General features: G+C 36.3%; 1 protein-coding gene across 7 annotated transcripts in view; it reads right to left on the reverse strand.

Annotated features, from left to right (window-relative positions):
* stumps (DBB domain-containing protein stumps) overlaps positions 1–26,864 on the reverse strand; it is an 84,164-nt gene that overhangs the window by 24,408 nt on the left and 32,892 nt on the right. For 4 of the 7 annotated variants that reach the window (XM_070105437.1, XM_036378401.2, XM_070105438.1 and 1 more), the window contains exons 3-5: positions 16,550–16,779; positions 16,071–16,246; positions 15,654–15,841 (exon numbers count right to left, since the gene is read on the reverse strand). In XM_070105437.1, the coding sequence (XP_069961538.1) occupies positions 15,654–15,841; positions 16,071–16,246; positions 16,550–16,779 (594 nt within the window). Of the gene's footprint in view, positions 1–6,574; positions 6,924–15,653; positions 15,842–16,070; positions 16,247–16,549; positions 16,780–18,554; positions 18,915–26,864 lie in introns of those variants that run through there. The other 3 variants (XM_036378399.2, XM_036378400.2, XM_036378404.2) reach the window with 3 other exon arrangements.

Consider the following 26,864-nt stretch of genomic DNA (forward strand, 5'->3'; position numbering starts at 1 on the left):
CAAATTTTCATAGCTTTGCGCGGGGTCTCAATAAGTTGACAGAGAAGACTATGCTGTTTAGAAGCGTCTTTTGCTTGTGATATTTTCACAAACTACTGTTATTTGCTACATATATATGTTTTCATATCTTTTTTGTTCGTTTTGGTAATTAATCGTTTTCATGCCGAAGTTGCGGCAATAAAATTGTGTTTTGCGTTAGGACGCTGTGGCCTACTTGAACTCTTTTGGGTAACGCATGTATTCTTAAAAGAGGTTTGTGCGTGAGCAAAAGTTCTTTTATGGTCTTTCTGATAGTTATAGATTTTTTTCATATATCTTTTTGATTTATTCCTAAATTGTATTGAGTTTAATCATAAGCCAACCAATCAAATATTCAGTTACGTATGTATACTATGAACCCATTTATATATTTTTGAGGTAGAATGTAAAAAGTGTACAGTATCTGTCTTCAGCTCCGTCACACCGTCAAATGCAGTTAGAAAACCTTTTCGTTACGATATTTGAGTTCTGCTCTCGTGTTTAAAAATTTAACCGTGGAAGCAATAACAGGCTTACTCAAATGCTTTAAATACAAAAGAATTGCGAATGCTTTCTTTAAATACGTTCTTACTCTCCTCGTTGGCTCGCTTTTAAGTGGTACCATCTAGATTTTTCTCAAAATATTCATGTTCATATATATAATAATTTACTGCCTATTGTCAGGCATCCATGCGCATAAGTGTCTACGCCTATAAATTCCCGAAGTATTAAAATGATCCTTTACAGCTCAGCATGTGGGCCATTTGCAGGTCGACAGTCTTCTTCAATTAGAAATACTGTTTACACATGTGACTTTTAACATACGTGAACGAGTTCTTGAACCTATCCTTTCTACAATTATTGTACATTGGCGATGACGAGTGGACACGTTAAGTACTTCTTTTGTGCCGATCATTTAATGGATCGTAAAGAAATACTCTTATATACATACATAGATACATATGTCCCCTTGAGGTCCTTTCATGCTGCCATAAACTGCAAGTGATATATTTTTTCTTATATTTTATATCATTGTTGCCGTCTCTAGATATTGGCATATTCGTTGCTTTTATATTATTCTCCTTATTATTTTCGGACATGAGAGAAAGTTAATTATTCCGATTGCAGTCCTGCAAACTGTGTACACCACTGTAAAATTCGTTACTTTTCAAAAGTAATTGCCAACTATGTGAATAATATATGCAAATTGCAAGCAGAATTGCGGCTACCTAACGCAACGCAAGCACAACAACAATAACAAAGCAATAACCCCGTGTAATCACGTGCTGCGGTGGCAATAATGATAGTGCACGTCTTCGTGGTTGGTGGCTGATAGCGCTTGATGGCGACGATGTGCTGCGGTTGCGCCGGTTATTATTATTATTATTGGTATTATTGTTGTTGTTATGTATGTTTTGGTTGCTCCAATGTGGGTGCGCGCGGCCGCGTATATGAAGAATTTCCGGTGTCAGCATTGTTGTTTTTGTTGGAGTAGCTGCTGTTGATGCATTCACTTTCCGGTCATTGAAAATGCACACAGTTGTGAATGCATTGGAAAAAGCTGTAGAAAAGAGTGCACAAGTTGTGTTTGAAAAGCTGTAGGAACAATTGGATAATATGCTGAGAATGTTGCCACCTGCTGTAGTTTATGAGGGAGCACAGTTATGTGGAAAGTTAAAACCATCGAAAAATTGAGTGTTCCGAAAATGTCTCAAACACGTATAACCATAAAAATCCAGGAAGTTAAATCTTATTTTTCATATAACTTTTATACATTTTTCGAATGTGACTGAAATCAAGCAGATACATACAAAAAATATTTAAGAAATCAATGAAAAAAAAAGAAAATGAGTATCGCAATTCTGGGTGAGGTTACTTTGCAGTAAAAAGTAGCTAGCATAATGTAGAGTTGGTCCTCAGTTAATGGTAAATCTTTGTTCTTATTTGTACTAAAAAAATATCCTCACCAAAAATATCAGTGGTCAAGGCTCCCCGAAATTTTTTGAGAAAATCGAGTCAACTTCTTAACGTAGTATGTAAAGTCAAACAATATCAATTCCCCAAATGCCTGAATGCCCGAATACCATTTTTGAGATCGTACCAATTCGACGTACTACGGGTTTGATATTTTTATGTTGGTCTAGTCGGTAACCAGTCGTGATTATATCGATTACTATTTGCTGCAATAGTTTCTGCATATTTTTCATCTAGTTCTAGCAGTTTTCCAAGCTTGTACATATGTTTAGTTATTTGTTGATGGCAATATTTAACATAGCTGTCTATTATGTTGCATGCCATTCGCACTGTTGCACGCACCAAACAGCAAGTAAAAGTCAATTTACTAAGCTGTACAGTTTTTGTGCTGCAAGTACCACACCGTTAACTCCTGACTTAAGCAAGTTGCTGTTGTTGTCTTTTTTGTTTTTTAGAAAATAATTCGTTTTCATTTGAAAAACTTGCTATGTTATATCATTTGCTCATTCCGCTCACAACTTAGCAGCGCCTTAAATGCTCTCGATTTATTTCTGTTGTTTCAAAGTATTTCAATCAAACAAAACCGTTATGCTGTGTTGCTTGAAAAAAGTGAAAAATGCAGGAAAACAGCTATTTATAAAAAATGTGTTGTTCGCTGGATTTCGCTTTGAGTTGCAGGCACGCGCATAAGCACGGCAGCTGCGTTTCCCTTTCGTGCGCGGCACATCTGGTGGCATGCTTCAAATGCTCGAATGTGAGATGCCAGAAAAAAGTGAACTATTGAAACAACACAGCTACACATACATACAACAGGCTGAAGATCATTTGAATTTTTGCCGTGAAAATTCGTGGGGGAGTTTTATTGTTTTTTGAAGAACTCTACACGCGCCGTGTTAAAGGACTCGATGTTCATTTACTTACTACCGCCTGCTCACAATCAGCGTGGTTTTAAAACGTTTTTTGTTTTTAAATTTGTTTGTTAATTTCCTGTTGTTGTTTTACTCACTTGCATGCCAGATCTTATGTCTAGACTTTAAATTACTTCGCTTCGTAGGAAATTCAATCAATGTGTCTATTTTTATGCAACAATACCCACACATACACGCATACTGCTTTTGTACAAAAGCGAATGGGGTGCGATTGCGCCATTTCCAAGGGTTAAATATCGAGTTTGGAACGGGAAAACTTTTGAGCGCGGAAATTCCACAAGTGTGAGCTTGAACGGAGCGCTCGTGTTTGTGTTCGTGTGTATTTGTATGTATGGAAAGAATACTGCTTTCCCCATTGGGTAGCATAGTCACGCAAGTAAGGATATTCGTTTAGGTTACTAAACTGATTTTGACTTGAAGTTGAAAAATATTACAGTTAAGTTTAGTCTTACTTTCACATCTTGGCGATGAGCACGGATTTTTAATTTCAATTTAGATTCTTCTTTTTAATTTTTATTATTTAAGGCACGTACGCTATGTTGCTGTTGTCTTCATTTGTTGAAAACAGGAAGTGCGCCGACAGCGATTTAGGAAAACACAAATGTAGGGTTTATGCAATCAACGGATATGTGACGGAAGGCTTTGGCTGCAACATGCGACAAATTGGAAATTCGACGTCTTTTAGAGGGGACATTGATTTTGGTATTTTTGTACCAATTTTATCGTAGACCATAAAGGAACATTTAATTACTTAATACTCTTCAGTCTTCTTAGGTTTGTTAGTCTTCTAATTATGCTGTATAGGTGATAGCAGCTTTTGTATATTTTGCTAATTACAATAAAATTATTTGCAAAAAAAATAGTTCTTAGAAATTTTTCGGTTAAATTAAATTTATGTTAAATTTTGAAATTTGCTTAAATATGTTTTCGTAAACTTTTACCGAATATCAGATCAGATGTTAAAACTTCAGATCTTAGGGAATAATCCCACGAAAATTAGAAATAAAAATCATTTATTTAGTTTTGCTTTAAAATTGTAGTGAGATTTTAGGGGCATGAGTCTGCAATGCTAATATCGGTATTTTTATAGCATTTAAAGATGAAAATAGCTGCAATATTCGTCATAATATTTAAATATATAAAAATATATAATTCTTAAAAATATCAAATTTAGAATTTTTTCAGGATATAAATTGCCTTTAAATATACATAACTCATGCGTATAAAAATGTATTTAATATATATATATATATATATTATATAAAAAAAAGCTCCATTGATATTTGTAGTATGGTAATTGTTTTGATTATTAACTGGAAAATTGCTATTACATTAAAATATCAAATATTTAAAATTCGATTTTAAAACATAATTTAGAAATCACGTATATATAAAATAGTAGCCAAGCAGAACTTAAAGCTGACCAATAAAATAGCAATAAATCAGTAATTCGTGTGTCGTAATATCACTAAATACCTAACATAACCCTTAAATATGTTTATGGCTCAGCATATGCAGACATTCCACAGATATTACTTTACATATATATACAATATATTTTTATGAGTCTTAGATAATTCTCAAACAAATGTGTTTTGAATGTCAAAGTCTGCTGAAATTTTCATTTCAATCTGCCTTGAATGCCGGCTGCACCCTGTAATCGTGTAATCGTGTGGAGCATTCCAAGTGGCTCACTTATATGAAAGTACTCTACTTTTCTGCTGCAGCGCCGAGGTGTTGTACTCGTAAATCTCTGGAAAACCAAAAGTGGCTTGAACACTGGCGGGTTGTAAGTGCTCGCATATTGCGCTTCGGGGCGCGGCGCAAAATAAAAGTTTATGTTTGTATGGAATAGTGCTGCAACAGCACCACCTTCGAAAGCCAACAATGACACTTTAGCGCAATTTCAATTGACTACTATTAGAATGCGCCCCCACACACACATATGTATGCGTATATATACTTCAGCTACGAGTGGCACTCGTGGTCCGCGATATTAAGCAAGTGGTGTTCTTGTTCGCATTTATATATTATTTTTTATTTCGATTGCATTTTAAAATATTTTGTAATGTATGTAGTTATTCATCACGTCCCACAATGCTTCTTTTGTTTTACTTTTCTATTGTTGTTGTTGGTTTGTGTGCACCGAAAGGTGCGCATTTGCATTGATTTGATTATTTTCAGTAGTTTTTCAGATGTTTGCCGCGGCAATAATTATTTGGTGTACATTTGAGTGCCCACTACTCTTTGAATACTTAAAGTTACACACATACATAAGTACATACATGGTTTAAGTGGCAATTCAAAAGTAGTTTAGTAGTTTAGTATTTTTTTGTTTTTAAATTGTTCGCTTGTGATTTTTTTTTCAATTGAAAAGGCTAATGTTGGGTTAAATGACATTTGTAGAACATTTTTCACTCCAAATAATAACTAACTAGTAAAACAGACCAATTTAAATCAGGAGATCTACAAGTCAATAATAGTTGTGGGCGGCAACCACTTATGAATTTGCCATGTAAATCAAGAAGTGGAACTTATTATAAATATAACGTAGTTGTCGACGTAGATCACACCAATCATATCCTTCACATCAGCATCTTAAAAGGATTTTCGCTTGATCATCAACTGGGAGCAATATTTAACACTAGAAAGACGGGAGCTTAGTATATACCTATATTGCCTGAAAGCAGTCAAAATAACTGCGTTGTGAAAAAATAACTAATGCTCAAAGAAATTGGTTTAACATAAATTTTTAATATATTTTATGTCTCTTGCAGTAATATAACAAGTTATGAAAAAGTATTAACAATAAAAAAATGTATTTCAGTTCGAAAAAAATAATTTATACATTATCTGGACATTTTAAGCACATGAAAGTGCAAATCTTTTAAGATGTACATCTTTCACAAACATACTTTTTACATTTTTGACAAATATTATTTGTTTTGTCATTGTGACAAAAGCGTGTTTGACAAATTTTTAGTTTGGTAGACCCTGTTATATTTGAAGATGTAGCAGTTGATACTTGTGGGTTTTCCTGTTGTGATGAATGTTCCTCTCTATCAGTTGTGTAAGCGACGGAAAGCTGTTCTGGTAAATTGAAACAGGAACTGTTTTCGTTTATTGGTGTTCTGGTCACTTCTTTATAAAGGATCCAAGAAATTATTGCACCCAAAATTATCATATTAAAAAATTTTTGGAGGGGCCATCTAGATGAACTAGACTTCACTGTATATTTTTTGGTAATTTGAACTAAAATAATAATAATAGTAGCTGTTGCTTTAGTCTGAACATCTGCTGCCTTACTGATTAACATTTTAGATTACTATCCGAAGGGAACTGAAACATATTTAGTTTTTTGCCGTCGTAGTAAAAAATAATTTTGTTCCAGTTTTGATTTTTTTCAAATGAAATAATAATACCTTACCCACATATATAACATATTAAATCTCACAAATCGACTATTTGAGAGGTGATGATGAATCTCATTATTAAAAAAAAAATTTTGGTAATAACCTAAAATGTTTCTTTATTTGTTATATTATTTTTAAAATGCCCTCTCAAATGTAATTTCTTTAACTGTTATAAACAAATATTAAAGAAAATTGACGAATTGCTTAACATTCACAAAATTTCAGAAATCACATACTCACCACAACAAAAGGATTCCATTTCGATGAACTCCATCTTCTCAATAACGCTTTGCATCAAAGCTCTGGGAAAATTCTACCGAAATATCGTTTTTCTTTACAACAACACACTAACAAAAATTTAGCACAGCTTTTAGTAACATACATACACACGAATCGAACGAAAATCGATTGCTACTAGTGAAATTTGTTTACTGTCTTCAAAATCGAAACTTTATAAGATCACATTTCTTAAACGACGCGAACAATCGCTGCGAACAACTGAACGCGAAACAGTCCTTCACTTATCTGTCGGCGAAGTTGGCCAAGAAAGCCGTTTCAGTTAGCAGGCGAGCAGTCGTAACAAGCGAGAGAAATTCGCTGTACTTCGCAACTTTAGCTTAGAATTCCACCAAGTTTACACGAGGCGGCTCAAAGAATCGAACTGAAGTCACGAAGTTTAACAACGCATATCAAACGTCGCAACGAAGTAGGGAAACAAAATAAATTGCAATAAAATTCGTAAGGAACAGTAGAAATGGTATAATCGAAGGCGATAAATAAGTTTGTAAGTGAAGTAATGAATACTCGTATGTGAAGAGCGAGTGTGCTTATTTGTGCATGTGTGTTGAATGTGTGGGTCTGTGCTTTCGAGAACGCTTGGTACGTGCATGCGGCTCAGACCTTACAAGCCACTTGCGCACACCCAAGCACTCACAAGTACGGCTGGCTATAAACCACAAAGCGCCGAATCGAGCGCGCCGATCGTGCGTCAAAGCATTCCCGTCTATAAATAGGGTGGTCGTCGCGAGCGCAGTCGCCGCGTGCACCGCGAGGAAAAGCCATGACCATAACCACAAAAATATGCGGCAGCTGTATTTTGTGAGTCGAAGCCGAAGTTATATGGCAAATTGATGGCATTTTAAATGGCGCTGAGTTAATTAACGGCAAAACTAGACATTGGCGGGGGGAGTGAGCGCGACGGCTAAAGCGGCGAAAACATTGCGGCCACGCGTTTTTTTTTGTCATTTTCGTCGATTTTGTTTGGATCATTTTTTATTTTGGTGTTAGACACTCTGTACTTGCGAATACTAAATTGGCATATTGACAGTTAGAATTTGAAGAGAAAATGACAGTTGACTGTAACATGCCACATTTACACATCGCCGCCAATTTATCACTTGTCATAGTGGGCGTAAGTGAAAAGCGTGGAAGGAAGCAGCGCGCAGTTAAAGCGGCGACAAGATGGACATATAAGCGCGCACACATACACTCACTAAACGCATACGCGACACGCATACTCACAACCTGTATTATTTTGCGCGCATATGTTGCCACAGCTTTTGATGGATATAGTGAGGCGGAACGCCAAGGCAGGAGCATGCTTGAGGACTGTGTACTGTTCTCTGTTTGCTGCTACAATGGTTTTTGCTATCCGCAGGCCGCGCTCAACTGCCATATTTATCCATTTGATGCGCCTGTCATAATAACAAATATGCAAAAGCATATAAATGCGCTTAAAAATATGCATATGCCAACCATTTTAATTTTTTAAATTTCGCTACTGTTTGATTTAAGTGCAGGCAAACAGCTAAAGACAAGGCCAACGCGACATTTATTGTTTATGAGCGGTAAGACGCCAACAAGTTGCCGCCACGGTCCTTCATAGTGAATATGCAGAAGTGCTGCAGAGAGTTTCTTTTCGCCGTCTAACAAAGCGGCGAAAAAAATCAAGAAGCAGCTACTACTCATGTAGGTATATTACATGAGGGCACAAAGGAAGGAGATTAAAACAAACAAAGAAGAAAACATATTTTTACGGTGCAAACGGAACGTGATCGCCATACGTTGCGCGTAATATTTGAATGTTTGACTGTTTATTTTATTTCCTCTTTTTATTAATTTTATTGGTGTTGTGGCACAAGCGCACAAAATAATAAAATATATTGAAAAAATATAACAAAACATAAAACGATGAAAAAGTGCATTTTTATTTACCCTCTGTTTGGGTTCGCGGTTAATTTCACCAGCATGTTTTATAGATTGTTATTTCGAGGGTAAAATCAGCATTGACGTATGTGACATTTCCAAGCCCGCACACACATAAACAGTGCACAAATTTTTATACGGCTAGTAGTTATTTTGGCCACTTAAAAATTGTGTGCTCAAAACGTGTTCATATGTACTTATATACATACATATATTTGTATGTGTTGATAGGTTTATATACCTGTGAACATCACATATTTCTTAATTCTTATGTTAATTTATGCCTTCATACTTGTTCGCATGCATGAATTAATATAATATTTCGTTTACATTTGCTTCTTTCGTTGAAGCACCTTCAAATTGTACACTCACACTTACACAGTAAGTTACGTGACATGGCTGCGCTGAAAAAGGTCACCGAAGGACTCATGCGTGCAGCGAGGTTTAAGTCGCGGATATACAGTTTCCGTGCGCCTGCCTGCGGTTCCACGTAAGTAAGGAAGCGTATATGTTTTCATTATTGCAAAATATATCACTTTAATTTATTATTCATAATATCGGTGTTGTTGACTTGCTCATGATATTGCACTACGCTGGAGGTTAACGAGAAACTTTACTTCAAAAATCAGCTTTAAGATATTCAAAACCAAAAATTTAGCGCAAATATAAAATAAAATAAAAGGAAATTGTAGTTGATTAAACTCCTACTTATCCAGACTTGCATCCGACATACCCAATATTTGTACCACAAGAGTCCCCAAATTATACTAACCAACTTTGCCTAATAAAATTGACTCACCCCTTTCAGTATGATCGGAAGCAGTCGAAACAGCTCCTTTACTGACTACCGTTAGATAACAATACCTAGAGTACTTTTACAGGAAGCTTGGTTTAGATATCAATTATAACAACCCCAGTAGTTTATAATTGGAAGCTATAAAGTAAAGCACACACTCTAGGAGAACAAAATCTCGAAATTTTGTAGTAAACGAGAGTCCAAAGCCCCCAATGTCCAATCAGATTGGATTGAGTGACCATTTTAAACGCAATTAAAACAAATAATAATTATTCGTCACAAATACAAATGATATACAATTGATGTTGTTAATTGATTGTGATAATTCATCTTGTGAGCATCATGCAAACAGTATGAAAAGAAAAAACTCTCATTTTAACATTCGTTGACCTTTTCACTTTGAATAGACCTTTTCACTATTGGCTAGAGAAAGACGACTACAAACTGAAGATATTTACGAAAACTTTCGATTGAAAATATTTCAAGCAAGTCGCGACTACCGAAACTTCACGATGAACGACCTCCCGCACACTAGGGCTTCGGTTAGATTTGCCAATTTGGTCTTAGGAAATTCTTAAAAATTTTAGCAGAAATCTCTGATTGTGGCCTGTTTTGATTTCTATTTCTAGCTGTAATAAAAATTTACTTGCCAAGAATAAATTAGATAAAATATATATATCATCAGCTAATGCATCGCACCTCAATTCCTACAAGCTAGTTATGTACATACTACATCCTTAGGAATTATACTAATCTAATCTTGTTACTTATATCCTGAAAAGGTTAAATTAAATTTACCACGCAGTTTGTAACACTGACAAGGAAACGTCGGATACCCTATAAAATATAGCATATACAAAAATGATCAGCATGACGAGATGCGTCGCTGCCAGACAAACTGAAAGATCGGAGTCTTGTGCGTCTTGAAGTGCTTGTATGGAATACATTTTCATTTGACGAGATATCTACAAATATAATCGTCGATGAAATTGTTCAGATTGAGTTACTATAGCAAAAGCTGCTAACAAACTTGTAAGGAAACTTTTGTATGTATGTTTAATAACTTTTTTGTAACTTAAAGTTCCTATAACTTACGAAAATTCCTTTAAATTTTCGGGCAGAAGTGTACGCCTGTTGTGTAATCTGATAAACAGATGTTGCACAGCAGTTCTTTGAAATGACTCCTTCGCTTTGCCATTACACATCACCAACACCCCCTTCGCTACCCTGGCGTTACTGTAAGTCATTACTCCGGAAAAACAACAAACAATTCATTGCTTTTAAAACACACACCCATACACACACGCACACGCATAAACATAAAAGAAAAGCGAGTGCACAGCAATATAAACATTTATGCATATGTGCACCAGTTCATAAACATTTCATTGAAATGCCCGTAATAACAAACATAACAACAATAAGAACAACAAGCGTCGAAAAGCATAACAGCATTCGGCAAATCGGATTTGCTCGCCTCAGCGCCTTTAAGGCATTGGCATCAGGGACTCCCCGGTGCAAGCTAGCACACATGGCTACGTATGTACATACATATGTGTGTGCATATCGCCAGTTTTGATGTATTGAATGACGTGCGTTAATTGTATTAAAATTGACGTTTGACCCAAAATCACCTGCAATATTTCAAAACGTATTGGCAGCAGAGCGCAGCGCTGAAGAAATTGCTTTTGAAAACTGAGTGCGAGTGCTTTCCGCTTCAGTTAGGCCACCGTGAAAGTCGCCACGGCCACGGCAGGCGAGCGACGGCGTAGACACGTGGACCACAAATGGAAATTAAGACAAAGTAATGGAGCACAAAATCATGTGGTGAGCACCACATATGGTGTTGCAGGCACACACGCACATACCACACACATACATACATACATATCTACATTTAACCGATTTTAGCATTAACTTGCAACTGCATACATTAAGGTTGCATGTGTGTGGGAGTGCGCGCATATTGAAAATTGTGCGGAAATGCGCTTTCCAATGCCAATTTCGGTTATGCACAGATGCGCTAGAAAAATATACAAGAACAAATCTAAATTTGAGTCAATGTTCCCAGAATTTGCTCTGAAGTTTCCTTTTAGGCATATTGACAGCATTTCAGCTGATTTCTTAAACGCTATTAGGTTAAAACTTTGAGTACCGCTAATTTGCGGTTTGCGCTTTTGGAAAAAAATATAATTAATTATGTAGAATAGATACATACACACATACATATATGTATGTATACGACGAATAAGGCATTTAAAAGAATTATTGTTTAATATTCTCCACACTTGAGGCGCACCAAAGCAGGCGCATAAGAAGCCAGCGCTTTTGTCGTTTATGGTAAGGCACTTCCTTGTCGGTGGAAAGCACCATAGCAGAAGTTACTAGTGGAACGACGAAAAATTGGCACGCGCCAAACTATTATCTGCCTCCCACACATAAACACACACACACCCAAATGCATGTATATGTATATAAAATATGTGTGTGTGCGTGTGTTTTGGTCAACACTTAGTTTATTTAGTACCTGTCCAGAATTTCTACGACAAAATTGTGCTCGTAAATTTTGTGGTTTGCTTCCGTTGTTCCGTATTGACGCGTCCGTCCATAATTAAATGGTCATTGTTATTGACAATTTAAGCAAACGTCGCTTTACAACACTGGCACACCAGTTGATACTTTGTTTACTTAAGTGCCAAGTAACTATGTACAGTAAGTCACAAAGGAAATGGGTACAAAAGTACAAGAGTACAAGGGTACAAAATTATAAAATAAGGTGTTGTTTGCTCTACACCAATGGCTACATAAGGCAGTTACTAGTGTCCAGGGGGCAGCGACACGAAATTGTTGATTCGTTGTTGTTGCTACATTTATCATATTGCTGACAATCGTTCACCGTTTAAGCTGTTGGATAAATAACGTAGCGAAGAAAGCAACTGCCACTCAAGCCGATCCACCCTTTTAAAGCCTGTGCAGAAGTGCGCAAATGTAGCCAAACAAACAGCGTTGCCAACTGTTACTGCAAGCGGAAATGTATAGGCAATTAGATGGCGATAAAAATACACGCACAATTTCTGTTTATTAAATATCCATTGACATTTATACGTATTTATCTTTCTAGAAGCAACGAAGTAATTTTCCTCTGTAGGCTGTTTGTAATATTTGCACTTTGTGCCCATTGAATTCATAGCCAAATTGTCAATAACAATTTAAGACATGTTTTCCATATTGTAAAATAAATATAGTCTTCAATATCACCTATAATAATAATATTGAACTGTTATTTTTAGAATCAACCATTAAAGCAGTAATATTTTTTTCTTAACTGTCAAGTATTTGTGCTAAAATTGTCGATACCATGAAAGTCATAAAAATGCTTGTAAATTTATTTTGCTTTAACTTAAGTGATTTGAATTAAAAAATACTTGTTTTAACGTAAATTATCTTAACAAATTAGCTGTTTCCGCATTCCCAATCCTGCCTTATTTTTAAATGAACCAGATATAGAGTAAACATAAAGCTTTTTGTGAAACTAAAGATTCTATGCTATAGTGTGCTGATATCAGCGTTTTCGACAAATGAGCAGCTTCTTGGGGAGGAAAGGACATGTGCAAAAATTTAGAACGATATCTCCAAAAGTATAGGACTAGTTTGCGTATATACAGACAAGCAGACGGACTTGGCTAAATCAACTTAGCTTACCATGCTGATCATTTATGTAAATATTTTAGAGCGTCTCCGACGTTTCCTTCTGGGTGTTACAAACTTCGTGGCAAACTTAATATGCCTATATTATAATATGATGCCCATAATTAGACTAAGATAATTTTTGCGTGCAACTTCTTTTACGTTTTGCGTTTGTTCTGCTTGCGTCAACCAAACTACACCTATTTCTAATTTTAGAATTATTTACAGTGTCACCTACAGGAAATATCCCGTCGAATAAAGCACAGTTGGCCATAAATAATCCCACGACATTCTTTGAAATCGAATTTGTCGTGCCGCAAATGAAGTCTTCCCATGTTTTTTATGCTTCTTTTGTCTGCTAGTAATTAACATTAAATCATTTGAAGCATTTAAATGACCAATTAATGAAAATACTCTGAGCATATTTTAATTTATACCCTTGGAACACACCAGTTGCTGGCTTTTCATTTATAATTTATTTGACTGCTTTGGCGTTAGTTGTGCATATGTTCTTGGGTAAATTAAGTTCAAACCATTTGTTGGTTTTGTTTTTGTGTGTGCGTACGCTTATTTCGAATTTCATTGAAATTTCGCGCATGCGCCCGCAACTGCTTCCTACATGTCAACGCTGCTCGACCGGGGCTTGAGCGGCCGCGCCTTAACCTGCCACAACAACACTGACTGCTAACGGGCGACTAGCGATCAGCGATTCGCGGCCAACGACAAATGCGCTCAATCATTTTCACTGCTGTCAATGTCAAACAAATAACATACAACAACATCAACAACTACATAAATGTGTGTGTTTATGAAATAAGAAATTGTTATGTGTTCGCCTTGATTTGCGGCAGTAGCGGCAAAAACAATAAATTCAATTAATGCCGGCAGTCGGCCAGGCGTTCGCCGGTAGCCGGAGTTACTCCTTTTTCCGCTATCTGCTAGGTGAAAAATGCACCGACGAGTGTATGTGTGTGCAAATTTATGTGTATGTTTACCACCAGCTCTGAATGTATGTGTGCTCCTACATTTAATTTATTTGTTGTTGTTAATTTTATTGATTTCATTTTGCATAAATAGCTGTAACAAAATGCGTTCACTGGCGCCTACAACATCAGCGACCGCTAGCGGGTTGTTCCTGCTATAGCTTCGCGTTTGTGAGTGTGTGTGATAACAACGTTGACGATATTTCTTCTGTGATTTTAGTATGCACACCGCCGCTGTGTATCTCAATCGAACAGCATTTGCGCATAAAATTTCAATAAAACACTTCAGTGTAGCGGCTGGACGCAAAGGATTGTCTGTGACGACACCGCCTTGGTGATTGGTCGCTGAAGATCCATGCAAAATGAAGTGTATTTTGTTTATGGCGATAGCAAAGCAGTGTACATCAATTAGTGAAAATTCGAAAGACGTTGTTCAAAGACGCAAGCAAACAAAAAAATGCTAAGAGCTCGCACAAATAGTGGGAAAATGTCTTTTAGATGTATTAGATAAGGTTTTTGGTAGAAGGTAATGTCATTACAACCATTCTCTTATTGGAGTAGGCCAATATTGATTTTTGCGCAGATTTTAGAGTAGAGGGTGCAAGAAGATAACTGCGAACATTTACTCTGTTGTTGTTGTTGTAGCGGCAGAATTCTGCCGAGTTGACAGTCCTTGGCCGGATAAATCTGGGTCCATTCCGGTTACGTAGACCCGACTGTCGTGGGAACGGAACATTTACTCTGCTACAGGTCTGTAGTCCACACATCTTTCGATAAATAATTAGAGATTTTGGAATTTAATAAGACTTGATGGATTCTGCTTTTTTTTTTTAAAGAAATTATCTTAATTTAAGATAATTTTTTGATCCAATAACCTAAACACAGTTGACAACGAAACTAATTGGGTCATTGGGTCATTTTATTTGTGTAAATTCTTGTATTATAATCAAAAAGTACATATTTTTAGGTACACTACGAATGATTTATGTCACATGTGGACATGATTCGATTCATAAAACATTGCACTGTTTCTCCAATATCATTTGTTTAGAAACTAGTCGCAGACCCGCTGTCCTCTCGCAATCTACCGCAAGACATTTGGGCTCTTTGTGAGCTCGTTGAGCGCGATTCAAAAATCAGCCCCACCGCGGCTGCAAAATGCTTCTCTACTAGAGTAGAACGCAAGATGTTAATTGAATAACTCACTCGCAGTAAGGTGTATCTTGTCCCAACTGGAGGGATTTTAAAGGTAATTGGCCGAAATCGATGTTAGTCGCCTCAACAGATATCTTATAAAGTGCTTCGTCAATACATAGGGGTATCTTGGTCTATACCTATAAAGGATTAGCGCCGAAACCTAACCAATTTAGAGCTGGTCTGGTTCTCGTGGGAATGAGTAAGACATATCCTGATCAAGTCCTTACGAATTTATTTGAGTTATAGAGGCAGGTCTTTATTTCACTATTTTGCTCCCCAATAACACCAATATTCACTTCCACTTTCACACTTACTTTCTAATATGTTACATACATTTGTCGATATATGTGTATATACAATATTCTTGTATGTAGTTAAATAAATACGTAAATAGCAATTTTTGCCTAAAAATAATAAATAAGAAACAAATAAAGTAGAGTATCTCACTCACCTCTTCGCCGATGCAAACCGCGATATTTATTTGGCGATAAGACGGGCGGTCGTGGAGCCATCATATTTGGCACCTCATCCGGTGTGCTGAGTCCCGTGTTCTTGTGGTTATGACGTTCGCTCGCCTGCCGCCAATTGCCGAAGGAGTGACGACGTGCATTGCTGTTCGGCAGTGTGTGATGATGTTTGCTGTGATTTTCATGTGGGTGCACGAGGTAAAAAAGAAGAAAAACTGGTTGTTAAGAGGCATAAGTAAAAATTAAACAGATGAAGACAAATATGAAAATCGCATGCACGATTAGCAAATTAATCCCAAATGTCAACAGCTGCATTCATCACAGTTGTCAACAATTCATCAGTCGGCAATACATTCACACTTGTGTGCATAAAGGGCCAAGTCTACGGCCGGTGTACTTACCTTGAGGGCGACATGCAAAAGACATCATCAAAGTCACTGCCTGCACCACCGCCTCCGCCAACACCGCACATCGAGGAATTAGATTCGTTATAGGAGCCCAGGCGTTCACGAAACGTCTCCGAGTGTGAGTTCGACGAACGCTGACGATACATCAATGGCTGCATTTCAAAAGATTGCTATATAAGTACACACCCGATGTTTATAAATTCATATATACATAGGTATGTGTGTGAATAGTGCACCCGGTCAGACGCGAAATTGTCAAGATGCAATAGATGAATGCGAAAAATACAAATAAACAGATGGGAAATGATGTTAGAAGTAGAAACTATAAAGTCGGAAGGCAACTGCTGCCGGTAATTGACATTTTATGATTTGTAAAAATTTTTTTTGATGCTTTGATTAATATGTACATATCGCCAAACTAACGGAACTTTATTCAACCATTTCCTTATCGTTCGCTTTCTGCCATAACTCACTTGTGAGAAGCCGCCTAAAGAACCGAAACTGCCACGCGGACTCCCTAACGCCATAGTGGCTGCCGAATCGAGATTCGCCGAAGTGATTAGCCGCGTCTGTTCCGGTATGATGACCCGCGGACTGCTGCCTTTCGAATTGCGTCGCTTGAATATGGAAAATGTCTTGTTAGAGCTCTGAGAATCCGGCGTGCGCGGCGACTTGCTGTCATTGTAGAAGTAATATGGGTTATCTGTAAAGGAACGGAATCTAATAAGTTAACATCAACAACGGGAAAAATATATGCGAATGTTTGGAAAAAATGAAGAATGTAAGTAAGGATGTGCTTATTCTCTTTCCATATTAAGATCATTAAGTATTTATAAGTTAGACATTTACGTTTATTGTTGTCTTGAGTTTTGAGTAATTTTAGTTTTAAATATAAAATTCCATTATGTAGGATGATGTATATTTATTTGCATTTCACGTTAACCAGTTAAGTCAAACTTTATTATATGTTACCCTGAACAGTTTGTAACGAAGTAAGTAACACCCAGAAGAAAACTTCGCAGACCCTATCCGTCTGTCCGTCTGTCTGTATATACGAATACTAGTCTCTCAGTTTTTCAGATATCGATCTGAAATTTTTCACATGTCCTTTTCTCTTCAAGAAGCTGCTAATTTTTCGGAACCACCGATATCGGAAATTTTTCAATTTGACAAGATATCTTCACAAATTCGGCGTGGATAATTGCACATAGCAACGGTACAATCTCCGAAAAATTGTTCAGATCGAACCAGTGGCGTAGCTAACTTGGGAGGCACCCGATGCGGAAGTTGGTGGTGCCACCCTAAGGAAAGTAAAAAGCAATTAATGTTATAGGTATGATAAAGAGCATAGATCATTTATTATTTATAATATTAAAGAAATAACAAAACACAATAATAACTAAGACTTACTGTACTGGAATTTTTATACAATTAAAATGTCTTCTAAAATTTATAATTTGAATTGCCTCGTATTGAATGGCAAATATACCGAGATTGCAGGGCCGCGATTGGGTCATTGTTGCCCGCAAATCGTTTTTTATTGATTTTAATTTACTGAAACTTCTCTCACATGAAGCTACGAACACTCAAACCGTCATAAACAATTTTAGTGTAATCGTAATATTTGGAAGAGATTCTGTAAAATCCCATTCTACAATAAACTTAAAAATCTAGAGACACCCAATCAGTAACCGTATATATAGAGCTGAGCTAGTGCTAGTGGAGGAATCCCCGAAAAATAAATTTTGTGTAAGCGATTTATTTTTGAGAGACCGGGTGGGTGTCACCCTAAAAAAGGTGACCCGGTAAATGATTCCCACTAATTTTTAAATTTCAAATGGAATGCATAACAGTAGTGACAGGCTTAGATGTCTCTAGCGCATCATATTTAGAAAAAGTACAGAAGACATTCTCGATCGATCAAATCATGGTTAATTAATCAGATCTATATATATGTGTTCTCGAGTTTTTAGTTAGGTTCCACTGCCAGGATAAGGATGTAATTTAAAGTAAATGAGTTAATAAATTATACTATAAAATTTTTAACAAAGACTGACAACTCAACAAATAGCCATCAATTAGTAGAACCAGCATATTAACCCAGCGACAATGGCGATAAGTCGTGGTGACCGAAGAATTACATTACAGCATTAAACAATGTTTATTTAATCTTAATTATGATAATGGTGATATGCTTTTTTGGTAAAATTTTCCAGATAACCAAAATATAACAATAAAATTATGGGCAATATTTTTGAAGGTTATGCAGTCTCTAAGTACAGCATTTGCACGTAAATTTGGAAATCCACAAAATATTTTATTGAGATTATACGATTGCAAATCGTCATAGTAGCTTCATGACTATGATCAATATAATACTGTTCGAACGTAGATTTACCGAGCCTAAGGAATCCAACACACCCATGTATGTATGTATGTATAAATATTTACCAAATAAATTTGCGTGCTGAAAAGTACCTGAGAAAAAAGCATTGGTTTGATCCAAAGCGATAAACATTTTGCCCAATTGTGCTTTCACGGTTTCCTAAATTCGAATCCAAATAAAGTTAAGGTCAATCTTTATTATTGTATTGCCACTGGTATTAATTTCTCTCGTATAATTCAAACTGGCACTAGAATACTGTTTTGGCTTTGACATACATTGCGTTTCTCGAATTGCCTTTAAAAGCACTTAAACACTTTTCACTTTACTCAATAAGGCTAAATATCATTTGAAACATCCATGTTTGGGTAGTTTTGTATTAAATTGGTGTAACGGTTTCGCCACGTGCGTTTTCACTTTGTTTATGCCGAGAAAGTAAGCTTCAAAACTTTTCGTAACTTATAGCATTGAGAAAAGCGCGCGCTTTTTCCACTCTTAACAACAAACATGTGTGTTAATGTTGTTGCACTTCACAACAATAACACAATATTAATAAAAGTACATTTGCAATTGTACTTCGTAAAAGCTTCACTTCGATTATTTGCTCATGAGAGTGGGAGCGTGGCCTACGATGTGGCCGACGTTCGCCGATTGAACGCTTATAAAGAAAAGAACAAAAAGTCCGCACAACATAACTGAGTTGTTATTATTCAAGTATAAAGTTTATTATTTGAATTGGTTGTCGTCGTCGATTGCGCTGGTACATGCTACTGCACTGACAACTCGAAACGGAATAAACAAATTCCAAAACTTCAATTCTGCAGACGCGAGTGCTGGCGGCACACAATTGCCTCTTGAGTTGAAGCAGCGCGTTCGCGTGTACGCCAGCAACGCAGCGCATTAGTTTTCTGCTGCATATGCTACACTGACTTCTTCTGGTGCTGCTCCACGAGTCGATTCTTTTCAATTCTACGGCTGCAACAACAATAGCAGCAACTGATTCCTTGTACATTTGTAGCATGTACATAGCTCGCTTAACGATGAAAATCACAAAGCAACAACAACAAACATGCATGCATTATGCAGACGCGTCCCTTTCGCTCGATCGCATACTCACTCGGGGCGAGCTCACTCAGCGCGGCACATGCGACATCACTGGGCTCGCACAAATGGTCGTCTGGCAAACACATTGCACCCACTTAGACGGCTCGAGCTGGATATTGCAGCGCCGCGCAGTCAGTGCTCGGCCGCGTAGCGCAACGCACTTGAGTGCGAGTGTGTATGCGTGTGTTTTGTGTGGTTGGTGGAAAACTCAGCGCAACAGCGCAGGCGGGCAATTTTCCAAAGTCTTTGCATTGTTGCGCACCTTTGCGTGTGGGAGTGTGCGTTCATGTGTCCGTATTTCTTCCTACAATTGTATTTGTCGAGTGCCGTTGAAACACACACGGACAGATCTTATACCTGCAACCTATGTAAATATGTGTATGCTCGTGTTTTTTTTTGTGTCCACTCAATATTTTCCGCAGTGTCGTCCGATGTTTTTCATTGATAACTTCACTGTGTGCATATCTGATTAGGCCACTCGAATCTGCAAATGATTGGTAAATATACGCACGTGTGTATGTGTGTACCTTTCTAGATAAACCTACGTTTAGCATTTTGTCTTTTCACACATTTGACAATGAGTTTTCCTGTTCATGCAACAAAAGTGTTGTAGACCGTGTGTTTTGATTTGCGTGTCGCATGCGCCTGCGCAGACAAAAGCGCCTTTGGTGTACATCGCTGCATTACTGATTAGATTCTTTAAACATTTACTTACAACTTCGCTGATTTTCCCTCACATAATTTTTGTTTCAGAATAAGTATTTTGATTTGGAAGAGAGGGAATTGTGTGAATATAAAATTATCGGAACACCTGGGAAAAATATTATAGATCAAAATAAGCCAATATTATTGTTTTTGCAACTTTTTTTCTATAAAATGACTTTGTGAAAACTATCCTTATTTTTTTCGTTAGAATTTTTTTTAAGTTCACAAGAGTTCTGGAGTATTTCATTATGCAATAGAGAGATTACTATATACCATAGTTTTATTCATTATTGCAATGGGGATGATATGATTCATTTAGAATAGTTAAATTTCGATACATATAGGACGAATCAATTAGATTTATATTAGATGTCTATTGTTAAGCATTTATTACACCCTCAGCAGGGTATAATTAGTTTATCAAAATGTTTGTAACACCCCGGAGGAACCGGGGTGTTTTATACTCTTTTCCGCTATAAAAAATTTACCTGTAAAGGGTATTATAGTTTTGGTGCAACCGAGTTAGCTCTTTTATTTTCTTTATTAATTGAGTATTACACCTTGACCTATTTAAATAGGTTTTCGAAATAAAAGATCAAAATGATTCGCACAAATTAAGATTCATTAAAGGGTTAAGGGTAACGGTAAATTGTTATTTAAAAAATTTAGAAGGTACATCAAAAGCCAAACCATTCTTTAGTTGTGGTTTATATGGAATTTTCTATCTAGTATAATCGTACTTATAGTTCTAATAAAATACTTTGGGAATTAAATAATTTTTTTTTTTAGTGCTACCTTAGTCAAGGTCATTATATAGAAGAAATTATACAAGAGGAATTGTGAGATCCACTCTCATTTTATCTTATATTTTAATAGTCTACTAACATTAGTTCCTAAGTAGAAATTATTACCACATTCGGCTATGACCTCATTACCATTAATTCCTCAGAGGCATCTCAAGTCACATTCAGAGGTTTAACCAAAGTTCGGGTAATATTATGCTTTAATTATACACAAAACATTTTAAGTCTTCGCTAAGAAGCCTCAGAAGCCTCGCGAAGAAAGCCATTGTTTACATTCCAATCTTGTTAAACTTTATTAGTCAAAGAGGCAGTTCACAACTATTTAATACAGAAGAGCAGTGAAGAATATCACAAACATGCCGTACACACATGTATTTATACGCGTAGGTTTGAGGAATCTCGCTACTAATGTGTTCCAGGGAATCGTAAGTTAGCAATAACTAGAAGAATGTATTCGAAAGTGTTTTTGTTTCAAAAGCAACAACTGGAAAAGCAATATGAGCACACACTCAAAGCAATACAACAAAAGTACAAAGTGAAGTGGCCAACTGCTGTGCATAGGACCACATGGCCATGATCGTGTGGCAATGAAGACGCTGAAGTACATAGGCTCTTACAATGGTGGACCAGAGACGATCGACCTGTGAAGGAGGAAATAAATACGGGCAGCCAGGCTGCCAGGCTGCATCGTAAAATTGGAAAACCAGTCAGGAATATTGCACATTTGGTTGTGAGGGAGTACATTAAGAGTGGGAGAAGACACTTGCACTATATATGCACTTAAGTCGAATATGTTTACCTCAGGAGTAATGGGAGTTCCTCACACACAACAATTCGCTTGTGCATGTTCGCGACCGTTTGCCACTCTCTGGCAGTGTGTGGACGATTCATCGAGATGCAAATCATGGCTTGTCTGCGGAAAGGCGAAGAACGTGCGACTTTGTTGCAAATGGACATGCTCTATTTTAGATCGTGAGTGCGTGCTTTATTAATGTGTAGTTGCACGTCTTTAAACGATCTAGGAAAGAGAGTGAACATTTTTCGCTCAAGCGGTATGCGCGAAGATACCTCGTCTGCACTTTTAATATAATTCAATTTTTTTTCAACAAAACACAATTACGGCTGTTTTTACACTTCAGTTGCACTAGGTACATGCAAGTGTTGTATGCCACATGGGCGAGTGCTTTATTGTTATTGCACCGTTTTGGTAACATGAAGTTAGAGTCGTAAATCTGTAAGCACTCATGTTGTGGAAGCACAGCAATACTTTGGGGGTGGCTACTGGCAACCCTTTGGGAGCTCTTTTCTGTTCGGCTGGTTGACTAATATCTGAAGAAAGTTCGAGTGCAACAAAAATACTGGAATAGATTGTTGTTGCATTTCCGTACACCGTTAACAGATTAATTCGAGAGGTGTGTATTTCAGCGAACATGTATAGATACCTAGCATATAATATAATTTAAGTTAAATATATGTATTTAGTATTAAGGAAGGAATATATGGCCGATACAGGATATTTCTTTTAACTACTTAACTAATTTCAAATAAGACATCATTGAGTTTCTCTACACTCCGAAGTGATTAATACACAAAGATCGAAAAAAAATTAGTACACTTCAAATTTAGTTATATAATAAATTTTATTTTCACTTACGCTCATATTTACAATAATTTTATATATATAATAATTTATACAAAGTGCTACATCATGTATTTGTCTCACGTCACCGCGCCCCAACAGTAAGTCCCTTCTTGGCGCCCCTTTATTGTTTGGACTTCTTCTCCATGTGACCCTTAGCTGAGTTAACGGCCACTAAGCCATAACAACTACAACTGTGATCACGTGCAAGCGTCCATTCAGAAAATATTTTCTGATAATATATGCAATAAATACTTCTTTATTCTATGTAGGTATTCATGTGTATATATATGTGTATATGTATATGTGCGAGAAAACAACAGGAAGAGGACGCTTTGCATTAGTGACTGCAACGTTCATACCCGTGCCTTCACATACATACATGTAAGTATACACATATACCTAACCTAATATATATATATATGAATGTGTGTATATATGTATATATATAAGTATATATTGGTATATCAGTGTATAGGCACATGCACAACTCGCAGTTCTGACAATTAAACGATCGATGAATGATCCATGTGGCGGCGCGTCGCTCGGACTGCTGGTGTTAATAGCATATAATACATGTGGCATAATACTGGCCAATAGTTGTACATATTTGCACTATACATATGTACAATACTTAAACGTATGTAAATGCACTTTTTTATTGTGATTCGAACAAACGCTGTTTATGTTGTGCCCGTTACAGTCTACTTGCAACATTGGATGCATGCAACAGTAATAAAACATCAGCGAGCGCCAGCAGGAACGATAGACTTATGTGTGCTTAGAAATGCATTCCTGGATTACCCGCATAAAGTTTTTACCATCGTTTACTAATTCGTCTATTCAGCAGCAATTTGATTTGATTGAAATCGATTTGACTCGCTTCGATCTGCATTTAACAGCTGAACTATTCACTGCTTAGTGAATACGCGCCACTGTGCTCTCAGATATATTTTACATATGTATAATCACACTTATATGTGTGTGCTTCTGTACATAAATGAATATGTGCATAAGTGCTTATGGAAATAAAATGGATGAGTGATCTCTTCAACTATTTATTTACTCAAACTTATAGAAATCCAGTGAGGAAATTAAGAAAAATATTGGAGGGGGGAGCTAATGAAAACACACAAATAAAATTTGAAATGTAAAACAAGAAAATATTTCTAGATTCTGCCTGCAGCGATAACCCTTCAACAACACCACACATTCGAATGCCATAGAGCTCCCTGTTAATGCTCTGACGTTTTCGACCCTAAGCCACCCGGAAGTATGTGTTGTGGCGACACACAAAGGATAGTAGAAACTATTTTTATTGTCTGATCGTTACCGTACAGGTGTTTACGCGCTTATGTTAGCTGAATTATGAAATTATATATTCATATTTGAATCTCCTTGAAATTGTGATGAGTTTTTGATATTGTCTTTCGAATTTAAATTTTGCCTTTTTACGATGTCGTTTCGAGTCTGATTTTCGTTGGAAAATCGTAAAACTTCCGCAATAACATGAATAGTTTATGTCGCCTGTGGCAGTTGTGGTTGGCAGACAGACCTCCCACTCACTGTCAGTCTGACAGAGATTTTGATTTTTTATTGCTAAAGCAGATTCGTGCTTTCATTCAGTATTCAATATATATATATAAGAAAGTATTTAAGGTATATTTTTCTAACCAAATGTAATTCATCAGCATTTATCGTTAATGATTAAATGGAAATGGAATAGGATTGACAGTATTGACATTAAAATAATTAAAAAGTGATATATAACCTAATGTGAGTCGCTTTGTTCAGGAAGTGACTTCTGTGCATAAAATAAAAGTCTGAATTGTTATGAAATATCAAATTTAAAGATATTTCAATAAGCTGTGAAAATATGTGTAATTTTCGTGTGACTAATTTTAAAATTATAATTTCAATTCTTTTGTATTTATTGGTTACTTTGTCTGTATCAGTCGCTAAGGTAAAGCGTGTTTTTATGAGCTTGACGATTTTCGTTTGCAAAAGAAATGGATCAAACAATTTGTTCTTGCATTCTTGGTCAAAAACAATACTGTGACGATGCTCCATAATAAAGAGAACCTTAAAGGGCTGTCGCTTTACAAGCATAGATGACATTAAAAACGCATCGCTGAAAGAGCTGATAGACTATCCCAAAAACGGAGTTTGAGAAGTGTTTCGACGATTGGAAGCAGCGCTGGCATAAGTGCATGATATCAAATGAAGGCTTCAAACACATAATGTAGACAAATAAAGAAATTTTTTGTTTTCAAAAAACGAAAATTCCCGTTATTTTTTGAACACACTTCGAAATAGAAGACTGACTAAACTCTTAGCATATACTTAGACACAATTAAACATTACTATTAGCTTCTCAAAAGGTAAAAATAAAATGTAAATGTGAGCAGTTACGCAAGTGGAGAGGGTACTTCGTAGCTGTCGCAACGCCACTTTAGTTAATCGGTCCAAAGAGATCTCCCATAATTAAGATTGAGCAGAGGTAATATTGTATTTGCCAAAATCGTATAAATTTTGTAGTCACCAAGTTCTGACTTGCGAAGCTAAAGTATCTTTTTTACCGTTTAAGGTGTTAGGAATAGTCAGAATTTTAAAAAAATCGATTTTTTGTTTTGTATTTTCTATAATATCTAAGAAATATTCTCTGAAAATTTGTAGTAAGACCAACAAATACTTTTCGAGTTATTCGATAATTAGAAAAGGGTTCTCGGGCGCTCTGAGACGTTCGTGTAAATTTTCATTATTCAAATTCAAATTTATGCAGCTTTTTGTTGATAACATGAAAAACTAGTGTCTGATCGAGCGATTTTTTTTTAATTCCTAACAGCCATTAGTTTTAAAATTATTAACTACAAAATAATTTATAGGAAAATATAAATTGTTAAAATTGTAAATTTTTCATGTCTCTGACTACATCTGACCCCATAAGGGTCTTCAGGTCAACAAAAAGATGGGGTGATATTGTTAGTTATTTGTGGTAGTTCCATAATTGTATGGTTAATTATTTGCTATGACAGTACAGTTACACTGTATGACTTATTTTCATGTGCTGGAATATAATGCTGGATTGATAGTTCGGAAGTTTTCTTAATTTTTGAATTTTACGCCCTCAAAATAGAACTCAAAAAACAGACCTACAAATGAACCCAGTCGAGTTTAGTTTGGGTAGAATTGTACTAACTGTACATAAAATTTTGCATATTTAGTTGACCCTTTGTAGACGTTTTTGGAGACGTGATTATCGTATTTTCGTTACAACTTTAGTGATCTCTTAACGTATATCCGTCTTCAGAGACTTATCAATAGAGGTGTAGTAGTTTTGCTGTACCCGGAGTCGACCACAGTTTAAAAATGCTAGCTGGAGAGATGGAATGTTGAGATAGGCTACGAATTGCAAGATCTGAACATCGTAGAAGTGGAATCATTAAACTGTCATAATTTTGGTGTTGCATTAGTCAAGAGCTTCCTTCTTTCTTTCCCTTCACTTTAGATAATCCGTATGCAATTAATCCTAAAATTGCTTTCATTTAGGTAGCGGATGTCTTTACACATTTTTACATTTGAAATAGGGAAATGTGTCTGACCCTAAAACAACAAGTAGGTGGTGAGCTGATCAAACCGCTTGAAGGGCGACAAGAAGGCGGGGCAAAAATTTGTTAAAACTGTACAATGCACAAAAGAAAAACACCGAGGTACTTAAATCTTTAACGACTTCAAGAATGATCAGATGCGACGCATGCCAAAGAGAAGTGAAAAATGTCGGAAACATGTTTGATCAATTATCAATAAGTATCAGAAAAAAGCAAATATTTGCAAGTTAATAATTGTTTTAACACTAACTTACTACTTGTATTAGCAATGTCTAAACGAAAATTCTTATTCAGTGCAGTTATTTTAAGTATCCAAATATTAACTTACATACATACGAATTGGTAATCTCACATACGCACCCAGGGGAAACAGATACGTCTCCATGTGTGCATAATGTGTTCGACTAAAGAAAATATCAAAATAAACGTTGAAGCAACAATTGAAATTCCAAAGGCTCTTTAAGGAAATGCCAAAACTGAAGTTAACAGTCAAAAGTCCAACACACCCATGCACGGAGACAATAAGTTAAATCGACCAATGAATAC

This window comes from Bactrocera oleae, chromosome 2 (genome assembly GCF_042242935.1).
Source record: "Bactrocera oleae isolate idBacOlea1 chromosome 2, idBacOlea1, whole genome shotgun sequence".
Classification (NCBI taxonomy): domain Eukaryota; kingdom Metazoa; phylum Arthropoda; class Insecta; order Diptera; family Tephritidae; genus Bactrocera; species Bactrocera oleae.